General features: G+C 50.7%; 1 protein-coding gene across 4 annotated transcripts in view; it reads right to left on the bottom strand.

Moving 5' to 3' along the window:
• The window catches only part of PTH1R (parathyroid hormone 1 receptor), a 127,629-nt gene extending 111,358 nt beyond the window's left edge, over nucleotides 1-16,271 (bottom strand). For 2 of the 4 annotated variants that reach the window (XM_054815633.1, XM_054815632.1), the window contains exons 1-3: nucleotides 15,916-16,265; nucleotides 15,618-15,774; nucleotides 14,824-15,230 (exon numbers count right to left, since the gene is read on the bottom strand). In XM_054815633.1, the coding sequence (XP_054671608.1) occupies nucleotides 14,824-14,898 (75 nt within the window). In that variant the 5' untranslated portion in view covers nucleotides 14,899-15,230; nucleotides 15,618-15,774; nucleotides 15,916-16,265. Of the gene's footprint in view, nucleotides 1-14,823; nucleotides 15,775-15,915 lie in introns of those variants that run through there. The other 2 variants (XM_054815631.1, XR_008575751.1) reach the window with 2 other exon arrangements.
• Between the last annotated feature and the right edge of the window lie 3,078 nt (nucleotides 16,272-19,349).

Genomic DNA, 19,349 nt, shown 5'->3' with positions numbered 1-19,349 from the left:
CAGGGAGGATGGCTTAAAGCCCACTGTGGTTAAAAGATGCAACACTAAGACTACAAAACCAGAAAGAAGTGAAGAACAGAAGAGGAGAAAGATGCAACGCTAAGCCAATAGGCCTAGGCTTTGCCTCGAAGGGTGGCCCGGCACCTCCTGTTTGGAGACGGCTGATGGCAGCTTAGAGGACAGGCAGAAGCAGCGTGTGTCAGTCGGCACTGACGGTACCTGGCAGACAGACATGGAATCTCCTGAGGGCTGCTCTGCCTCTGTCCGACCCAGTGATTCAGCTCACCTCGCTGCAGATATCCATGGTGTCATGAGCTCACCACCCAGGCTCTCCTGAGAGTAGGGCAGAAATCAGTGAGGTCATGGTGTGTGTTATCTGCTCCCTTTAGGTGCCTGCTGTAGCATCTCTGTCCTTGCTGGATCTCTGCTGTCTATGGATGAAAACTGGGTTACCTCCCTCCCTTGGAGATGGAGAGGTTGTGGCCTCCAAAAGCAGGTGAGATCCATCTCATCTGACTTCCAAGCAAGCCTGACAGTGTCATGGTTGGCCCCATGGGCTATGGGGACTCCTGCCTCCCTCCAAGCAGCAGAGATAGAAGGGAAAACACAACTTGACATAGCCAAGGTGTCCCCGCAAATCCCTCACAGCGTCCTCAGGTCTCGATTGCAAACGCAGATCCCTTTGTCTCCTCACACTACCCGTTCCCCCAGCCTTATGCATTTGCAGCGTGCTGTTATGATCCCTTTCCCACCCTGGGATGACCTGTGCTGGGCACGGCTGGGCCAGTTCTCCTGCTTGTGTCATCAGGGACTGGGAGGATGGAGGGGTGGATGGGAGCTCTGAGACAAAGGACCACAGCGTGCTTTTTCAAGGGCAGTCCCCAGACGTGGCTGCACCCTGGCTGGTACACCACTGCCTTTGTATGACTTGGCATAGCAGGTCCCTAGATCTTCTCCCATCCTGTGAGCTCACCCATGGTGTCCTGTCACAGGCGAGGAGAAACCAGCATGGAAAGCTCTGCCAACTGCCTGTGTGGACCCAAACCTGAACTCCTGACAGCTTTCCTTAGACTTTATAACAACTAATATCATCTGAAAGCCAGATGCAGCTGAAAGCCTGTTTCATGCTTCCTTGGAAAGCAAAGCAGCCTCAAACGCAGGGACAATGAAGGGGCCCTGCCTGCTCTGGTCCCTTCTTCCCAGGAACAGGAATCCCATTTATTTCTTTCCCAAGCTCCTGGCCCAGTCTTTAGGGCCCTGCCTTCCCACACGCCTCTGCTACTTCTCCTGCCTGCTTGGTGTAATTAATTTTCATGCTCTCATATCCCCACTTTCTTGCCAGTGCTTGTGGGAAGGGATGAGCAGCAAACTCCCTGCACAGAGGACGCAAGGGGAAAGGCAAAAGCTCAGCAGGCAGGTTATAAAGCAGGCAGCCCTCTCTTGTACTCCTGCAGGCAGAGCAGCCAGAAAACCCACGGAGAGGGTTTCTTTCTTTCTTTCTTTCTATTTTTTTTCCTTCTTCCCTTCTCCTTTCCTTTCCTGCCCCCATCGGCAGCCGCCTCCCGAGCCCGTCCCCCGTCCCTCCCGGCACCATGCCTCCTGGAACGTCGCAGCTCCGCTCTTTCATGAGCAGTGTGTGGTATTATGACTCCGGCGATGCTGAGCCCTGCCAGCACGCCTCAAACCACAGGTATCTGACCCTGTCCCAAGCCCCATAACGCTGATTAATGTCCTGATTCACAACCCGATAGGGTCGGCACCATCGGTGGCCGAGACGGGACACCACCCCGCTCCCTGCTCTCTCCCCTCCTCCCTGCAGACCCCTCTCCCTTTGCTCGAGGAAGGGGGGGGGGGTATCCATTCCAAAAAAACCACCCGGCAGCAACCGCTGGAGCTGCCAGCAGCGGCCGGGAGCCGTGCATGGTCAGGGTGCCGTTACAACAAGGCCAGCTCTGTGATTACGGCACATTAAGCCCTCAGTGCGGTGCAGGCAGCTCCGGGGCATGACGTCCTCCCAGCTCCAGCCAGTCAGCTCCGGCATCCCCCTCGTCTCCTCCTTTCGCTGGGCATGGAGGGGAGACACTGGAGGGCTTGACATGCTGCTCACCTGGAGCTGAGGGCAGCCATGGCCTCAGAGCCACGGGGGGGAAGAAAAGCCGTGGTGGCTGTGCACGCCTCGGCAGGCGATGGAGAAGAGGGAGGACGAAGGTCCCCAGAGTGATAAGCACAGGCTGCGACCCATTGCAAGAGGCGAAATCAACCCTGGAGCATGTTGCAGCGGGGCATACACGCATCTTCCTGTGGGGATAGAAGCAGGGGTACTGGGTGGAGGATGGTGGTGGGAGTCCCAAAAGAGCCCTTTTTCAGGGCTGTTGATGCCTCGGATACGACTGTAGCAGGGAACCAGCCAGGACCTGCTGCAGTGTGGGATCCCTCCCATGGGACCACCAGCATCAGCTAATCCTGTGTGAGAAAATGAATCAGCTGGGTCCTGTTTCCCCTTTCACCATGCCCACATCCATATGTCTACAATATCTTTTTTCCCAAAGCAGTGTGGCCCCATCCAAACCACCTCCTTCAGCCTACAGCAAACCTGAAATGTGCCTAAGCATTATCTGGGGTGGTGCAGGCTGCAGGCTGGTAAGAGCTAAAGCAATGCCAGGGAGCGTGCTGGCAGTAAAACAGCATGGAGGACTGCAGAACAGCACTTCATCCTTGGTCTGCCTATTTTTTCTTATTAGTAAAGGCAAAGCCCTGTCAACTGGGAGCTTCTTTAGGCAGTGCCAAAGTCTCGGCTGTCCCCTCTTGTCCATCCTTCTCCCTGGACTGGAAGAACAGCCCTGGTCCTCAATGCTTTCTTTCCCTTGGCCCGTTCAAAAAGACCCTCTCGCCCCATCAAAGCAGTGCCAGCCCTTGGGATGGGACATGTCCCCTCCCTGTATGCTTGCACATACCCCTGCCCTGTTCCAGGGTTCAAATACCAACCCAAAACTTTAAGCTAAGGCCTTGGACCCTCCCCAAAATGGTCTTATCTCCTGCCATCTCATGACCTGTCTTCACTAGAAATATCCTCTTTGTATTCCAGCAAGCCAGAGATATCAGCTTTGCCTTCTCGAGTACCATGTTTGCAGCCATAAACAGGTGATTTGTAGAAGGTGTGGGACCTGTTTCAGTGCCTCACCCTTCTGTTCCTCAACCTCGCAGCAACAAGGCTGGAAGAGGACACAAAATGCTGGGATTCTATGGGTCAAACAGCCTTCTCTTCCCAATTCACTCTGCTTTGCATTGCCCTCAGGCTTTCTGGGAAACCTGGGCTTCCCAACCTAATGCTTTTGGAGGGATGAACTACAGATCTTTGCCTGGTCCACTTTCTACAGGTGTTAACTCTGAACCCTAAGAAAGTACTTCCCAATGGAGTATTCTTCCCTTCCATTTAACTTTAGATGTCTGTTTCGAGACCTGGGGACTTAGGGCCAGCAGTAGGGTAAGGAACGATGGTGCTACCAAGAGGCAAAGGGGAAAATGATGAATGAGGAAATCCAGAAGAGAAGCAAAAGCTACTGCCACAGCAGTGAGACAATGCATAATTGGTTCTTCTGGAGAACTAACAGTGCTGATAATGAAGGCTGGCACTGTCAGCAGAGTAGAAGGGAGCTAGGCACCAGCCTGGGAAAGGAGATGCATGCCCAGGTCTACTGGATCTCTGTGCACACCCTACGGGCTCTCACCCATACAACCCCCCAGCAACAATGCTGACAACTATTATGCAGCAAATTTGGCTGCTTTGCAATTACAGGAGGGATGGATGATTCATCTCTGTTTCAGCAGAAACAGGAAAACTGGCAAATGGAAGGACGCAGGGATCCACCTGGGCTGTCTTCTCCTGCTCCACCTCAGATCTCTCCTCCACGCAGCTCTGTTCATGGGATGGCAGTCAGTTCACCCTTTGGCTTGGTCATTGTTCTGCTTAATCTGGGTAACTCAGAGCCCTTATCGCCCCAGGAAACGCTGAGTCAGGTCAGCCAAGCACATGCCCGCATTGACCCCTACGGAGATCCTCTTTGTGTTCAGACTTGTTGGCACAGAACCAGGGCCGGATCCTTACCTGAGTGCAAAACAAGGGCTGACTCCGTTCCATTTTCACCAGCTGAAGCACGCTCCCCTCCCCCTGCTCTTCCATACACCTGAGTCATCTTTTGCTGATGACAGAGTAAATTAGGGGTACACAGTAGCCGTGACTTTGAATGGCCTTATTTCCCACTTCCAGTCCTACAAAATATGTGCCAAAGGCACTTAAAGTTCAATTTGTTGATCACACTGACATTGTCAATGACACCAAGGGATGTAAGGGCAAAATCAGTATAAAAATGTGGGTAGGGAAGAAGAAAAAGCAATCATCTATTGCACAGTCTGCTTTAAACACTGATGCAAAATCTGCTCACATCTCATAGATTCAGACATCATGATTTGGCATCCTTTAAGAATGGACTCAAATCCACAGCTGAATCCAGCCTTGTCCTGTGGTTTGAAAAATCCAGCCTGCCAGCATGCTTATCATCCTTCTCCACCGCCACCATAGCCAGAAACAAGAGCAACACCCCCCCCCCCCCTTCCAGACACCCACCCCCCTCAAATTGCTCTTGTTTTAATGCTTTCAAGAAGGCATTCATTGCACAAGGCAGCCAGCCACAAAAGAAGCTACTGAAGCATGGCTGAACATGGTTTGGAGAAGCATCTGGAAACTGGGGGCTTGTCATCCGACCCAGATCTCTCAATTTGCAGAATTCTCTCCCTTCCCGTCCAGATGCAACCCAGGGCCAGGAGACCGGGACCAACATGTGCCAGTTGGGCTTCTCCAATTTACCCTCCGGCTCTCTCCTTATTTCCCTGTAGTGACACTGATTGGCATCAGATGAGATTCTCTCGGCCCTTCTGCGCTCCACAGGAACACCACTGATTTACGCCAGCAGAAGGCTCTGGCCCCTCGAGCTTTGTGGTTTCTATGATGAGGTTAAGGCAAATCACAGAGAAAATCTGATCCCAGGAATGAAACAAAAAAAACAACAAACATACTTCATTGTGGTGGTGAAAGGCTGACGGAGAAACACCAGTCATGGTGGGAAATGAATTGGAGATGAAACCGGTACTCTGCAGTGGGATCATATGGTGGGATGCTCCGAGACTTTAAAAATGCTGCGGCATGAGTCAGAGCCGTACAGCCGCACGCGCACTTGTATACACACACGTACATTAGCAGTTTTGTACCAAACCCTGTGTCTTTGTCAGCTGAGGAAATAAGACATTGAGGCCCACCCAGGTTCTGTGGGGTGATGATCTGTGGTGGGATGCTCTGCAGCTGAGCGGGTCCCTTGAGGATGTGGGGCAGCTCCGAGATGCACGAGCACCCGTTGCTGACATCTTAAGCCAAGCAAGGGAAACCAGCCCTATCCTGCTTTGTCCCCATCCAGTGGCTAGCCTGGGTAAACAGTCCTGGTAATTTAACACAAGTGAAAATAATCCACGTCTGCATTGGACACAGGGCACCAGAGCCTCTGACCACCTACTGGCGTGTGTTTTAGTAACCATGGCTATTTAGACTGGGAAAATGTTTCCACCTCAGTGCCTATAGAGCCATTTCTCTCTCTTTTATCCTTTTCTGGGAAGAACAATAAAAATAAATCATGTTTCCAAATGCACAGCGTCCACCTTCGCTCCCCTCAAGTCCTCGTTGCCTTTGCTGCACATAGAGAGCAAGAAATGCGTGAAAGCACATGGGAAGTCAACGGGAGAGCTAAATCTCAACTCCTGGTCTCCTCTCCTTACTGAAGTGGCCATTTTAGAGTAAGCAATTCAATGAGCATAACCTTGAGGGCACTGGAAGAAAACACAAGCTCAGAGAAAATCTCAGGGATATCAACTGTGGGAGGTTAAAAGGCTTCATAAGTTGATGGCTCTTGATAAGCCAACAGTCTTAGGTTTCAAAGCTGTATGTGTTGGTCATCTCTTAGCACCCCCACCTCTTATCAGCTCCCTCCTACTTTTATTTTAATTTTTTTTTTTCTGTATTTTTACTGAGCTGAGTGAAACTGCTAATGATGAAATAGATATGCTACGTAATGTTGCTTTATTGATCTTACTCTTCGAGTGCGGCCGGGAGAAACAGGTCATTTCCTTGCAACCACTCGCCATAGCTGGTGTCTCAAAGCTACTTTAACTCTGATTGCTCAGTGTCTGAAAGGAGAAGTGGTTTGGGATGTAGGAGTCGAGAAGAAAGGCAAGGTAATGTTGAGGTGAGGCAGAGGTTTAGACAATAATAGTGGAATAGATGGAAATAGCACGTGAAGTTCATGGAAATCAGTCCAGTGATTTCACTGAATTTTGGAATTTGATTTGTATCTTTGCAAAACAAAAGAGGCTCCTGGCTGTTTGCTCTGGGAGGAGATCAGGCATTGCCTCACGTGTTTTAATTCACACTATCAATGAATTGATTACTCTGCAGGTCAGCCCATGGTTTCCTACGGCTGAGCAGTCTCAGGAGCCCCTGGCCCCACTGCGTCACTGAATAAAGTGGGTTAGAGACCATTCTCAGGTCTTGCGGGTAAGGGAAACGTCAGTAACACGGTCTGGGTGCAAGTGAGCCTGTGCATGAGCCAGAGCCAGCCTTGTCTTTTGTTGGGCTTCCATGTGCCTGCAGGGAGTGCTCTGAATGCAGGCTGTCAGCAGGATGGGGAGGTGGAGCCGAGGAACAGCACGGTGCAGGAAAGCGTGAACAAAATCAGGTTCAAACGATGCTCCTGGGTCCAGCAGTCCCAGCCTCCCTGGGCAGAGCAGGACTAGGACGCCTCCAGCTTCTGAAACCCTCCTGTTCCTCCTGAGCTAAGAAATGTCCCATTCCATGTCTGCTACCAGCAGTGCTCCTGCGCTCAGTGCATGAGTTGGTCTCATGGCTCCTCTGGGATGCTGCACTCCCTCGGGTGAATGAATCAAGGCATTCAGATGATGATTAAACTACTTGCTAATGGTCCTAAACAGTGGCAGAGTCCCCCAAAGCGCCACTGGGTCTCAGTTAATTGATCATTTGTCCTCTGCTACGTGCCCAAGAGGTTGTAGATCCCTACCATCTGTTGCTCCTGACAAAGTGCCTCGTGCCTTAACCTGCAATAAGCATGAGCTAGGTTTCGCATACCACTCACTTTTCTGTTAAAACGTACAGAAAAAAACCCCAACAAAACCCCAAACCATTTAGGTCCCAAGCCAGAGTTCAGTAAAGGGAAGAGAAGGTTTTCTAAGGACACCCAGTGACTTTCAAACCTGCTTTTACGGATGCAATTGAGGCCACTTCTTACTCTCAGTGTGGCAAGACCAAGCAGATAAATACACTGAAATGCTTGGAGAGAGGGGAAGGGAGACTGAAGTAAAGATAACATCGAGGAGCCCTGATTAGCAACAGGGCAGCCATGTGAAAAACGAGATAACCAGCCTGCCTTGTGTGCTGAGACAGCAGCTCCTGTCTCCAGCCCTTGCCCCAGACACTGATCTAGGAGGAGGTCTCTTTTGAGAGGCCAAGTCTCCTTTGGATGAGCTGCCCTTATCTGACAGACGGCTGATACTCAAGATCGTTAACGGTGAAAAGACTCAAAGACACCAAACACCTTTGGACTGTGAAGGTTCATTTGTTCTGCACTTTGACAGGGTCAGAGAGGTGGGCTGGGGCAGGATGGCTGTGCTGCCTTGTCCCGCTCAACACCTTCCTCGACCTGGACATAGGGGGAATGGTTTGGCTTGACCATTCCACTGTCCCTGCAAGTAACAGACCAGAAAGCAGGTAAGTAGGTACCACCTCTGCTGTATTTCAGGTTGTCCAGGCCACTTCTGAGTCTTGGAAGTCCCTGTTTATGTCTATATCGATAAATACAAGGACTGGGTCCTGTCCTCTGTCCCTAAAGTCAAGTGGCACAGCACATCTACATGCCTAAATTAATTTTTTCCCTAAAAAAATGAGTGTGGTCACATCCAATACCCCTGACCTGTGTAAGCCTGCACCACCACTTGGCACGATGCGCAGGACTCATCTGCTCAGACGAAAACTCTGCCAAGCAGTGTGCTAATGATTAGATGGTGTGACTGATGGAGGGGAGGTTCAGAGGTAGCATGTAGCCTGTGCTGACCTCGGCTGCTGGCCCCGTGGCTCACATTGCTGTATGTGTATTTATTGCCAAGGAACGGGAGGTACAACAGGGATGGGGTGTGGGGTCTGTCAGACGGAAGATTTGGGTGGTTTCATGCCAAAGTAACACAACCGTACGACCATGGTGTCGGGGCGAACCTGCACACATTGCTGGCTGCTCATCCCTTCTTGTCCCCACCTCTGAGACCCAATCTTTCCCTCACGTGTCCTGGGGACTCATCCAAGCCTTTGCTGCGCAGATGCCATTCACTGACCCAGCAACAAACCTTCTCCTACATTTATTTTCTTTTTTTTTTCCATTTCGGGTTAGCTTGGTGCCAGCTCAGTGAACTGAATCAGCTCACGGAGAGGTGCACGTGGTCAGGAGGGAAGGAAGGAGACAGGAGCACAATCCCCGTGCTGCTGAAATGCCTTGAAACAGGGATGCTGGAGGGGTGACAGGGAAAAGGGGCAGAGAAATCCGCTTTCTACTTTGCTAGGTGAAGGGAAAAACATGTGGCCAGAAAGACAGGCCAGCCTTGCAGAAGATTTCAACGACTGAACCTGAGTTGCTGTCAGAGGAATTTGTGTTACAGGAGGATCAAAGTGTGACCTGATAAGAGGGAGCCATCAGTCCAAATTTTTCCATTCTTGAAAATCAGGTTTCTGGAAGTGAATCCAGGCTAAGCCTCCGAAGGGAAAGGAAAACCCTAAACCACAGAGCCCCTCTAATCACTGGCAAGGGTCAGCCTGGCCTCAGTGGGAATAAAGGGATTAATGTCAAGCCAGGCACATCAAGCTCGAGTTTGGGTGTTTCCTTCCCATGACACAAGACAGCAAAGCTCAGTCTGACCCAGCAGGTATTCTGCTGGCTGAGTTTCAGCCCCAAGAGTAATTTGTTTATCGCCACGTCGCAATAGGTGCAGAGGAACAGCCCATCCAAAGATTGGGGGGATCCCTGCTGGCTTCTCCCTTTGATCCGGACAGCGTCAGGGGGCGAGGGGGTTTGGAGGGATCAGAGTTCAAAGGGCTGACGCGAGCCCAGCGACAGCCGTGGGGTCGGAGAGCTGCACAGCCTAGCCAGTACCCAAACACACGCCGGACTTCGTCACCCTCTCCCAGCGGTGCGGGATGAGGATGGAGCCGCCCGGCAGCGGCAAGGGCCAGTTCTCAGGAGGGGTTTAAGTCGGAGGCAGCTATAGTCGGGCTCTGCTATTCCCTCCTCCTGGTCTTTAGGCACAAAGAAAATCCAATGACTGCAGGGTTTAGCTGGAGCCATAGCCCTGCCACCGACTCCAGGGAGCAGGATGTCCCCAGCTCTGTATCTCGGTGGCAGGAGAGATGCTTTATCACCTCTCCCCATCCTGCGTGGTCAGGGGCTGCCCAGTAATAGCTGCCATTTAGGGGTTTCAGTGTGATGAGTGCGGTGTCTGTGCCCCAGATAACTTTGCAAAGCAGGGACTGAATTTTAACTGAATTTGCTCGACGGACTGAGCATTTCTCAGGCAGAGGGAAATCCTCCAGCCAGCATCTCTACACCCTAGGAGAGGCCCTTATCAGTACACCCGGCCCAGGAGAAGAGACGATACGAGACACGCAGCTGTGGGACGACTCTCAGACTCTCAGCATCGTTTTTCAAAGGGACACGGGACCGCAGGACGGCGGTGGCAGGGGCAGCAGCTGTCTCTGCTTGAGCTGTCTGGGTTGGGGGTACCCCTCGCAGGGACTGCAGACACGCCGTCCTAGCCGGAATAATCCCACTGATCTCAAAGCACCGCTCCGGGGCTATTTCTAGGAGGCCAGAAACCAAACAACAACTGCCTGGTCCTGAAAGGCACACCTTGGATTTCATTTCCTCCAGCCTTGACCCCGCTGTGTGCACAGTTGCCCTCTTGCTTTTCCTCTTCCCGATGCAAGGAGCTCACCCCAAACCCAGCCTGCTCGGGTCAGACTTGCCACCGGGCAGCTGAATTTTTTTGGCTTGCATGGGATGAAATCACAGCCCATGCATTACCCTGACGCGGAAGCTTGTTTGCTTTATATTTTGCGGTTGAGTATTTTATAGTCCGGGGATATCTGCTAATCCCGAAGTACAATAACAAAAGTCGTATCTTTCATAAATACACGGGGCAGGGATGGGCACGCTCCCAAGCATGTGCGGAGAAAAGAACATTTCAGACATTATTTTCCTGCTCTTGGAGCCTGTCTTTATTTAATGAAGTTAGACAGCTACTTGGGATTTGCAGGATCTCTATATAGGATTATTTTATTATTATTATTATTTTTATTACGGGCTGTATTCTGAGGGAGAATATTATTATCTTTCCCTTGCAGCTATAAATTAATCAACTTCAAACCCTTCCCCTTTCCCGATCTATGAAGACGTGGGTCTGATCAGAAGAATAACAAGAAACAGGTCAAAGAGCAAAACACCGACCAGCACCTCCTTAATCCAGCTGCTTTGCTGCCCGAGCACCGGGGTCTTGGCCAGTGACCCAAGTATCGCTCTGGTGTGAACTTTCTGATTTATACCGGACCTTCCTACCAGAGATTAACACCGATGCTGCTGTGGATGCAGCTCCCTGGGGAATAGGGGCTGGGACCTCTCTGCAGGGAGTGCTACAGCTTTTCTGCACAACCAGAGGGACACTTCAGCGTTGCCCAAGCAGCCTGCGTGGGGCCAGGGCTGGGGAACCACAGACCGCAACAAACAGAAAGGGGTCGAGACCGTTCTGCTGCCGAAACGCATTCCCCCTATCCCTCGGCACCTTCTGCGAGGCACCGTGAAGCGGAGGTCCCTTTTGCTACCCATTTCATACCCCACAGGGACCTGCTTCCCTGCGTCATGTTGAGCTCAGCCGACTGCAGCAGCTTCGGGCTGATAACCGTTTCCCAAAACGGAGCTATTCTCATCCAAAGCCTTGCAGAAGACTCGTGGCTCATTGTTATTACTATCATTATTGTTATTATTATTATGCAGAATATCTCCTCCAGTGACAACTGGGTTGGGGGCTGCCGGGCTGAGACAGGCAAGAGAAGGGAGTGAAAGCCGAAGGGCTCAGCAGGGCAAACCTTTCTGCTGGGAGGTGGGACGCGGGGAGGTTTTTCTGCCAGGAGCTCTGGCAGCACCTTTCAGATAAAATCACAGTGCCTTCATCTTACCGTCTCCCGTGCTCCGCCGATGTCAGACCCTACTTTTAAAGCTCCTTTTTGCACACATCTTCTTTTCAAGCCCGTGTTTGCAGGGCTATCTGGCTCAGGCCAGTCTTGCTTCCCTGGCCCTTGGACCAAATAGCAGAATTAACCCAAATTTCCCCCCTCACCCTGCCAGATTTCAGGCACAGAGCGCTCAATCGACAAGAGAAATTCCCTTTGCTGTTTAGGCAGGTGTTAATCCTGATATTCCCAGGCAAATGCTGGGGGAGGACTTGTCTGGATTGCCGGGGGAGTTGGAGGAGAGCAGAGCTTCACCCAGTGCTTCACCCCACATCAAAGACAGCCGTCCGTCCCGCTCAGCTGCCCCCCAAAAGCCCAGGGCCCGGATGCTGATCTCGCTATAGATGTTGTGTGGCCGCAGGCTCATGGTGGAGCAGGGGGGGGCTTGATTTCTGCACAGACACTTTTAACTCTGAGAGGACTGACTTCCACAGCATTTTCCCTTGTGCTTAATTTCCCGCCCTGCTTTACAGTTAATGCAGGGACACGCGGCCCGTGTGCTGCGGAGAAGTGATTCAGCTGCCGGCATCCTGCCCCATGATGTACCAGTGACACAGGCAATCAAAGAAACCATTTCCCATCCCTACTTCAGCACCGTTGCTTCAAAAAGTGCCTTTACTGTCATCTTTGCTGGCTGATAAAAGGAATAACGGGAGTGACAGCTTCAGATTTAGAACGCATCGTGCTCTGCCTGATCTCGGCATCGCCAACTCTCAGGCACAAAGCGACCGCGCTGCAAAGAACCCAGCAAAGAACCTGGCTCTCAAGATTCCAATCTTCCAGCCTCAGACAGATGAATTGTGCCCTGAAGCTCTGAGCGGTCGGCTGCCTCAGTCTGTGGGAATCCTCCTGACTCAAGCCCCATAACAGAGCTTTGCTTTGCTCTGCTGGGGGAGTGAAAGATCGGGTACCACTTTAAGCTTAGCCCAAAGCTGCCACCGAGCCTGTCTCTAAATTAAGTCCTTGCATCTCCATCCTTCTGCAGCTACCCTCATTGATTTTTGCTTGTTGCTTCTAGGAGAGAGGCACTTGGTGACTTCTATTGATGGCAGCACATAAACCACACTCAGACCTGCTAGTGAAATATCACATAAATACGTATGACCCTTCTCATAGTGTAGCAAATCAAACATCACTGTGCTGAAACATGCAGTCAATACCATACAGTGTTTTTAAGCTCATATAAAAATCAAGTTCATTTGGGAAAGAAACAACAAGAGCAAAAAAAAAAAAATAAAAAATTGGGCTCTAGGCACCCTGTGAGTTGTTCCCTGCCTCGCAAGTTGCTGTACGGTGGGATGACGTGGGGCTGACCTTCTCATTCTGCCTAACTGGATGCCAGAAGGGACACACAGCATCTCTGCAGCCCCTGAATTGTCAGGATGACTTTTCAAACTTTCTGGCAGCTCCTTCAGTTGTCAATAGTGGGTTTGAAAAGCAAGGGAAGTGTCTGAGATGTGCACTTCAGCCTGGGCCTAATTAAACCAAATGGGGTTTCTAGCGGCAGGACCCTAAATCAGTACAGGAGGGGATCAGGCTTTTGGAAACACAACAGAGCAAATACTCTTGTGCATTCCTCGCCTAGCCCTTCGCAGCAAATCTCCCTGCTTGCTTGCCCCTCTGTGATTCTGGCAGAGCTATTCCTGATTTACGCCCAAGTGCAGCTCGCCCTGAGCCGGTGCACAGGGCACGTTCAGCCACTCCAGCCGTGAGCCCCCGTCGCCGAGCAAATCACTTGTGATCTGAAAGTGTCTGTTCTGATGGGGATATAAAACCCAAAATACCCGCTGGGAACATGAGACAGCTGACGCTTGGTTCACTATCTGGTCCTCCGCGCTTTTTGGAGGTACCGGGATGTACTGGAAGAAGGGAGCAAACTGGGAATGGGACTGGAGACGCACTCTGCAGCCCTTGCCTGTCTTTTCTGGATCCTGAATTTTGCCAAACTGCAATCTAGCTCTTTCAAGAACCTGGTTTTCACTGGTACCAACAGAGACACCGAAGCTAGCGGGAATTTCGGTGCTGACTTCAGCGGCAGCAGAGCTGAGGAGCTGGGGGGGGAGCAGGTGCTACGGAACCTACTGAGCCCTGTCATGATATGGCCCCAAAGTCCTTCGTGGTCACGGAGATGCAAATCCAATCCCAGAACAGGGAAGAAACCCCAACCATCACTAAAACCTCAACAAATGTACAAGCGGTCTTCTGAGCTTCCCCAATCTTCTTTGGGTTTTGAAAGGTCTGTTTGTGCTTAGAGTTAGACCAAGACAGGGATGGACTGCAACAACGATTGTTTTCCGAGGGGCTGTTTCTTTGCATTTATTGATGCGATGTTTCCCTCCAGTGCAATGCTGGATGTGTGGGGGAAATCCTCCCCCACGAGCCCTGCACAAGGTCCCAAGCAGTCCCTACCAAACCCAGGGGACAGGGCTCAGGGTGATGGTTCCTGGAGGGTCAGAGAGGACCTGGCTGGAGCCAGGGTTAAGGTGAGCCCTTCCCTTCCAAACACATCTCCATCTCCCCTGGAAAGCAGACAGCACTTTAGGTGGTGGTCGTGCCCCTTCCCGCATCAGAAGGCTCTGAGAAATGGCCAGCAGTGGTGGTGATTCCAGGGATGGAGAAAGCAAGGAAAGCACGTGTCAAAGCAGCGTTGCCCATCAGTGGGTTTAATATCTGCTGGCTGATTCTGTATGACATTTCCCTTCGCTTCTGCAGAAGGGCACTGGAGACCACCTGGGGTCTGTAGATCTTAGCCCATTCCCCATTACCACCATCAACGCACTTTAGACAGACTTTAGCCCTTTTTGCTATCTCTGTAAAGGTATTCTCACTTGGTGTGTGCAGGAACAGGTGAAAACAGTGCCAGAAAGCAAAGGGTTAATACTACTTCCATGCTCCTGAGTGTAAACTGTCTGCAAGCCCTGCACTCTAAGGTCCTCTCCAAATTTAATCCCAAAAAGGCAGGCACTGTTTCACTGAAATTAAGCAGATTTGCAGATTAAGAAGATTAAATTAAAATTAGATTTGTTGTCTTGGAGAGGGGGGACGATTAAAAAAAAGAAAAAGAAAAAGAAAAAGAAAAAGAAAAGGAAAAGTTGCCCTTTACCCATAGGTGTCTTTTAAATTATCTCCCAAACGGTTTCCTCAAACCCCTGTCAAACTGCACGCGTTCCTGTCCAGAGGGGTTTAAAAGTGATTCAAACTCTTCGGGAAGCACAGACATTTTAATTTCATCTGGTGCAGCAACTCTTGAGACCAACTGCACACACTATCTGCCAGCAAAATAAGCCACTAGGCTGGAAAAAAAAAAAAAACAAACCAAACCCAACACCAAACCAAACCAGTGCTCTGCCTTCTAAATCCTTGATACAGTAAATTACTCATCAAGGAAACAGCCGCGCAGATCGTTCAAGAATGCGAAGGGAAAAGATTGAGGGACTCACCAGAGCGTAGACTGAACTCAATACGGAGCAGCAGAGGATCAAACCCAGACTGTGATAAATCAGATATGATCCCATATCCAAGAGGCTTCTTCCAGCATCCAAGCTCGCTCAGGGAAGTAGGAGGACGAGAGGTCTTCCAGCGCTCCGGTTGCTGATGATTTCTCCTTCTCCTTCCCTCCCGCCCCCCCCCCCCCCTTTCCAGTATTTGTGTTTGTTTGATTGTTTGTTTGTTTCCACAGTTTTAGCCAGAAAGGCACATGACAAGAAAACCCGGTCCTTTGCTTCGTTTTCTCATGGCTGGAGATCTGGGCAGCTCCCTAAACGCAGCCGAGGAGCCCATGTGAAGCGAAGCAACTTCGCTCCCTTCAGAGCTGCAGCCCCTGGTGCTGTTTGTTTTCCGTGTGCATCTGTCTCAGAGCAGAAAAAATCACATCCATATGTCAAAACTGCTCTTCTGTTTCCTTTTTATGAGGCAGTGGGAAGTTCAAATAATTTCTTTGTCAAACGCAAACACACAGAAAGAGGGAGAGAGAGAGGGAGGGAGGGAGGGAGAAGGCGAGAGAGGGGTGGAAGGGGTGGGAGATTGGAGAGGGTGGGGGAGGCTTTTAACCACTGCTTTATTTTTAGATCCAGTAATTTTATCTTTTAGGTTTCAGAGGGGTTTGGAAGAAAAAGGAAAAAAAAAAAAAAGCTTTTTTTTTTTTTTGTGTCTTCTCTTTTCGGCATGCAAACAAATCGCAAAGTCGAAAGTTAAAAAAAGCGAGAACTTGGAAATATTTTCGCTTAGCAATTACCTTTTCGCAAACAGTGGTACTCTGGGGGATTTTTGCTTGTATATCCCGGCGCGTTTCAGCTTCACAATAGGTTTATTCTGCCAGCCTTCCAGGTTGCAGTGTGTTTTAGTTACAAATAGGGATTTTTGCTTCTCTCTGCCTCTCTGTCTCAAAGGATCTGCAGTTTCAAAAAACCGATTGAGTACGGCATGAAAGCGTGGGGCTGAAAGATCGCTCCCCCGCCCGCCACCCCTTTTAAGTAGTTTATTTTAGATTTATTTCCCCCCCCCCCCCCGCGGCAAAAACACTTTTCACTTACTCCGCGAAATGTTCTGAAATCCTCGGGTTGGGTATTTTTTTTTTTTTTTAATTTTTTCCACTCGCGCACCCGCATGGGCACAGAGTCCTCCCTCCCGTGCCCAGGAAGAACCTCCCGAATACCGAAGAAGGGGAGCTCGGAGCCTCCCGGGGCTTGCCCAGGACCGCCCGGGGGGGATGAGCGCTGCCACCCGCCCTGCCGGGGCTGAGCCCCCGCCGAGCGCCCCGGGGGGGGACCCGCTGCCGCCGCCGCCACCGCCCGGAGCCCATTGCGCCGCCGCTTTCCACCCCCCTTTCCCAGCTTGGATTTCACCAGCTTTTCGGAGTTTCAGGGTAGGGATGTTACTCCCAGCTCAGCCGAGCGGTTTCATTCATAAAACTACGAGGCAAAAAAAAAAAAAAAAAAAAAAAAGCACACCCACACCCCCCCCCCCCGCCTCCAAAGCCAAGCTGTTGGGGTTTTATTAAAGAGCCGAAAGCAAGCTCCAGCAACGATCCCTTATCATTTTTTTCGACGTGGGAGGAGAACCGAGGAGGGGAGGGGGCTAGAAATCATGACAAGGATGCAACACGCGAGCAAACACCCAGGCAGACACCCGGCTCTACGCTTAGGGCTGACTCATTGGGGGAACTTTGGAAATCAAGTCGTGGTGGGGTTTTTTTGTTTGGTTGTTTTTTTTTTTTTCTTTCCTTGCAGAAACAGCGGATATTTAGAAGGAGCTGAACGAGAGGGGAAAAAAAACCCCAACCTCCTCTCTAGATCTATCAGAGAGCAGACGGTAAAAACATCAAGTTTTCGCAGAGTGGAGCTGTGTGCATTTCTGTTTTATTTTTTGGAGCGAAGAAAAAAAAAAAAAAGAAGAGAGAGAGAGAAAAAAACCCTAAACCTCTACAGTCGGTTTGTTGCTTGCTTGCTTTTTTTTTTTTTTTTTTTCACAGCCCCATGGCTGTGAATAGGTGCCTTCAGCTAATTTTATGAAAAGGGGCTCTTTCCAAGGCTAAGGTAGAGTAGGGCTTCCTGTAAGAGAGAGAGAGAGAGAGAGGAAAAAAAAAAAAAAAAAAGTTCTGCTCTTGATGCAATCTTTTCCTCCTCCTCCTCCTTGCAAACCCTCTGCCTCTCCCTGCCAGCCTCGGCCGATCTCCGCGGCTGCGGGGGGAGCGAGGCAGGTATAAAAGGACCCCCCCGGCCGGGACCCCATTGGTCGGTCGTATCCAGCCTGTGACCGCCGGGCTGGGAAGCACGGGGTCAGTCCTGCATCCCTCCCACCCCATCCCACCCCCCTGTCCCACCCCTGTCCCACCCCCTTCCCTCCGGCTCGCAGGCGACACATGCCTCCAGTTAGGCGGTGCATGGGGGGGGGGGGGTGCTGGTGTGAGATGGGGAGGGGGATGCTGAGGGTGGGCGATTTAAAAGCAATGAAACCATACCCACCCCATTCCCCCCCCATCTGCAGGCTAATTCCAAATGTGTTTTTCAAGCTCTTGCAGCAGGGATTAAAAAGATATTTATTGGGGAGAGGGGCTCAAGAAGGGGGGTGGGTGGGGTGGTGATTTGAGAGGGTTTCCTTGGGGAATCTCTGGGCAGGTATTTCCACCTCTGCTGGGGTTTGTTGCATGGGGTCTGGCTTGCTTCTGCCCACTGTACTTGACTACGGGGGGACTGGGAGTGGGGGAGCCCCCGTCCCCAGGGGAGCCGAGCATCTGTGTGTGTTTAAGTATGGAGCGGACTGAGCAAATATGTACTCAGGGCTCTATAGTCTTTCTGAGAAGGAGGGAAAAAAATATCCACTGCAAATTTTCAGGGGCCCCATCGCAGCTCCCTTGCTGGTTTTTTTCTAGGAGAGGGGGGATAAGCAGGGGAAAGCATCATATATTAAAATGCCCCCACCTCCTGCCACTACCAGGAGGAGGAGGTGATGTAAATAAACCAAGATCTGATACAGTTTAGGGGATGGCCACGTCCACGCTTTGGTCCCCCATCTGTATCCAGTCCCCCATGTGCGGGTGCAGGACTGGACGGGGGATGTCTCTGGGCTGGTATTTCTCCCCTGAATCATTTAATGATTAAAGGCAGATACTACTGAACTGCTGAAGCTGCACAAGAAGGAAATCGTTCCCTCCTTCCAGCCCCAGTTTAAAGTTTTCCCAAGAAGCACAGTGGGGAAATCTGACTCTGGCCATGTCTCACTCTCGTGGCCACCAAGACTATGAAGGATGGTTTCCTGGATCCCCTTTATCCGCAAGCAAAATAATCTCACACCTCAGGACTCCCTAGATCCAAAGTCAGCCCCCGGCCAGTTATAGCATTCAGGGCGTGATTCATTTCTCCCTGCCTGTTCCCTTCAGAGAGGATGGGAAGTGCAAGAGCTAGAGCTTTTCTTTGGAGGGATGAGCATCAAATGCACTGCAGCCAAGTCTAAAGGTGGGTTTTCCCAAGTGGTAGCTGTAACCCTCCTCCCAAACTACTCAACGCAAGGCACAAGTGAGGATGGACAAGGTGCTGCCCCACAAGCCCCGTCCGTCTCTCAGACGCAGCCATAAGAATAAATCTAAAGTTCAGTTCACAGCTCAGCATCACTCATGCAGATTTTTGTCATTGCTGTGGATAAGCTCAGGTCCACAGGAGAGGTCACCCTGCTCATCTCATCACCTTCTTCTCTGTCCTCTGAGCAGAGCAGGAATGCAGGACAGCTGAAGAGTAGGACTATGCAGGTGGTTGATACAGATGTCCTCTAAAGTCACAGTGAATCGTGTCCAGGGACTCCCAATACTGGAGGTGGACATGTTAGCATCTTCACCATTCACATGACCCCAAAACAACCTGTCCAGTTCTTTCCCAAATAAAAAGGGTCCCTGTCTTGACTCATGGGGTGCAGACAATCAGGCCGTGTAGTTTTAGGCCCTTCCATCCTTGGAAACTGTGATTTATGCAAGGTCAGACAAGAAACAGCTCTAGTTTGTGTTTGAGCAGGTGCTCCAGGAAAATGCTTTTGTCATCTCCCATCATCCCCAAACACTGTGTATGCTCTCTGCCCTGGTTACAAGAGGATCCTTTCTCTCTCTATGAACTTTTGAGGGTGAGATGAATTATTCTGCATGTCCAGATGCCTGCTTTTGTTTGGGATGATGCATGTGAGTGTGTGAGGTCCCCGCTTGGAAGTCTTTCCACTGGAGGACTCCGTTCTCCTTAGCAGATCTGTCTCAGGCTTATATTCCTATCAAGGCAAAGGTAATTTGGACATCGAAGTTTTGTTTTGTTTTTCTTTCAGCTTGTATCCATGAATGTGTATATAATGAACCAAGAAGGAATGCGGCACTAAAAGAAGCCTTTGTAATGTTGCTATTTTAAGGAGACCCTTGGGGATGGCATAGGTTGAAATGAGTTTCTCCAACATTTTACAACAAACCTCTCCAAACGTTTAGATCCTTCTACTC

Source organism: Grus americana, chromosome 2 (assembly GCF_028858705.1).
Source record: "Grus americana isolate bGruAme1 chromosome 2, bGruAme1.mat, whole genome shotgun sequence".
Lineage (NCBI taxonomy): Eukaryota > Metazoa > Chordata > Aves > Gruiformes > Gruidae > Grus > Grus americana.
Note: the sequence above shows the minus strand (reverse complement) of the source record. Positions and strands in the feature narration are given on the sequence as shown.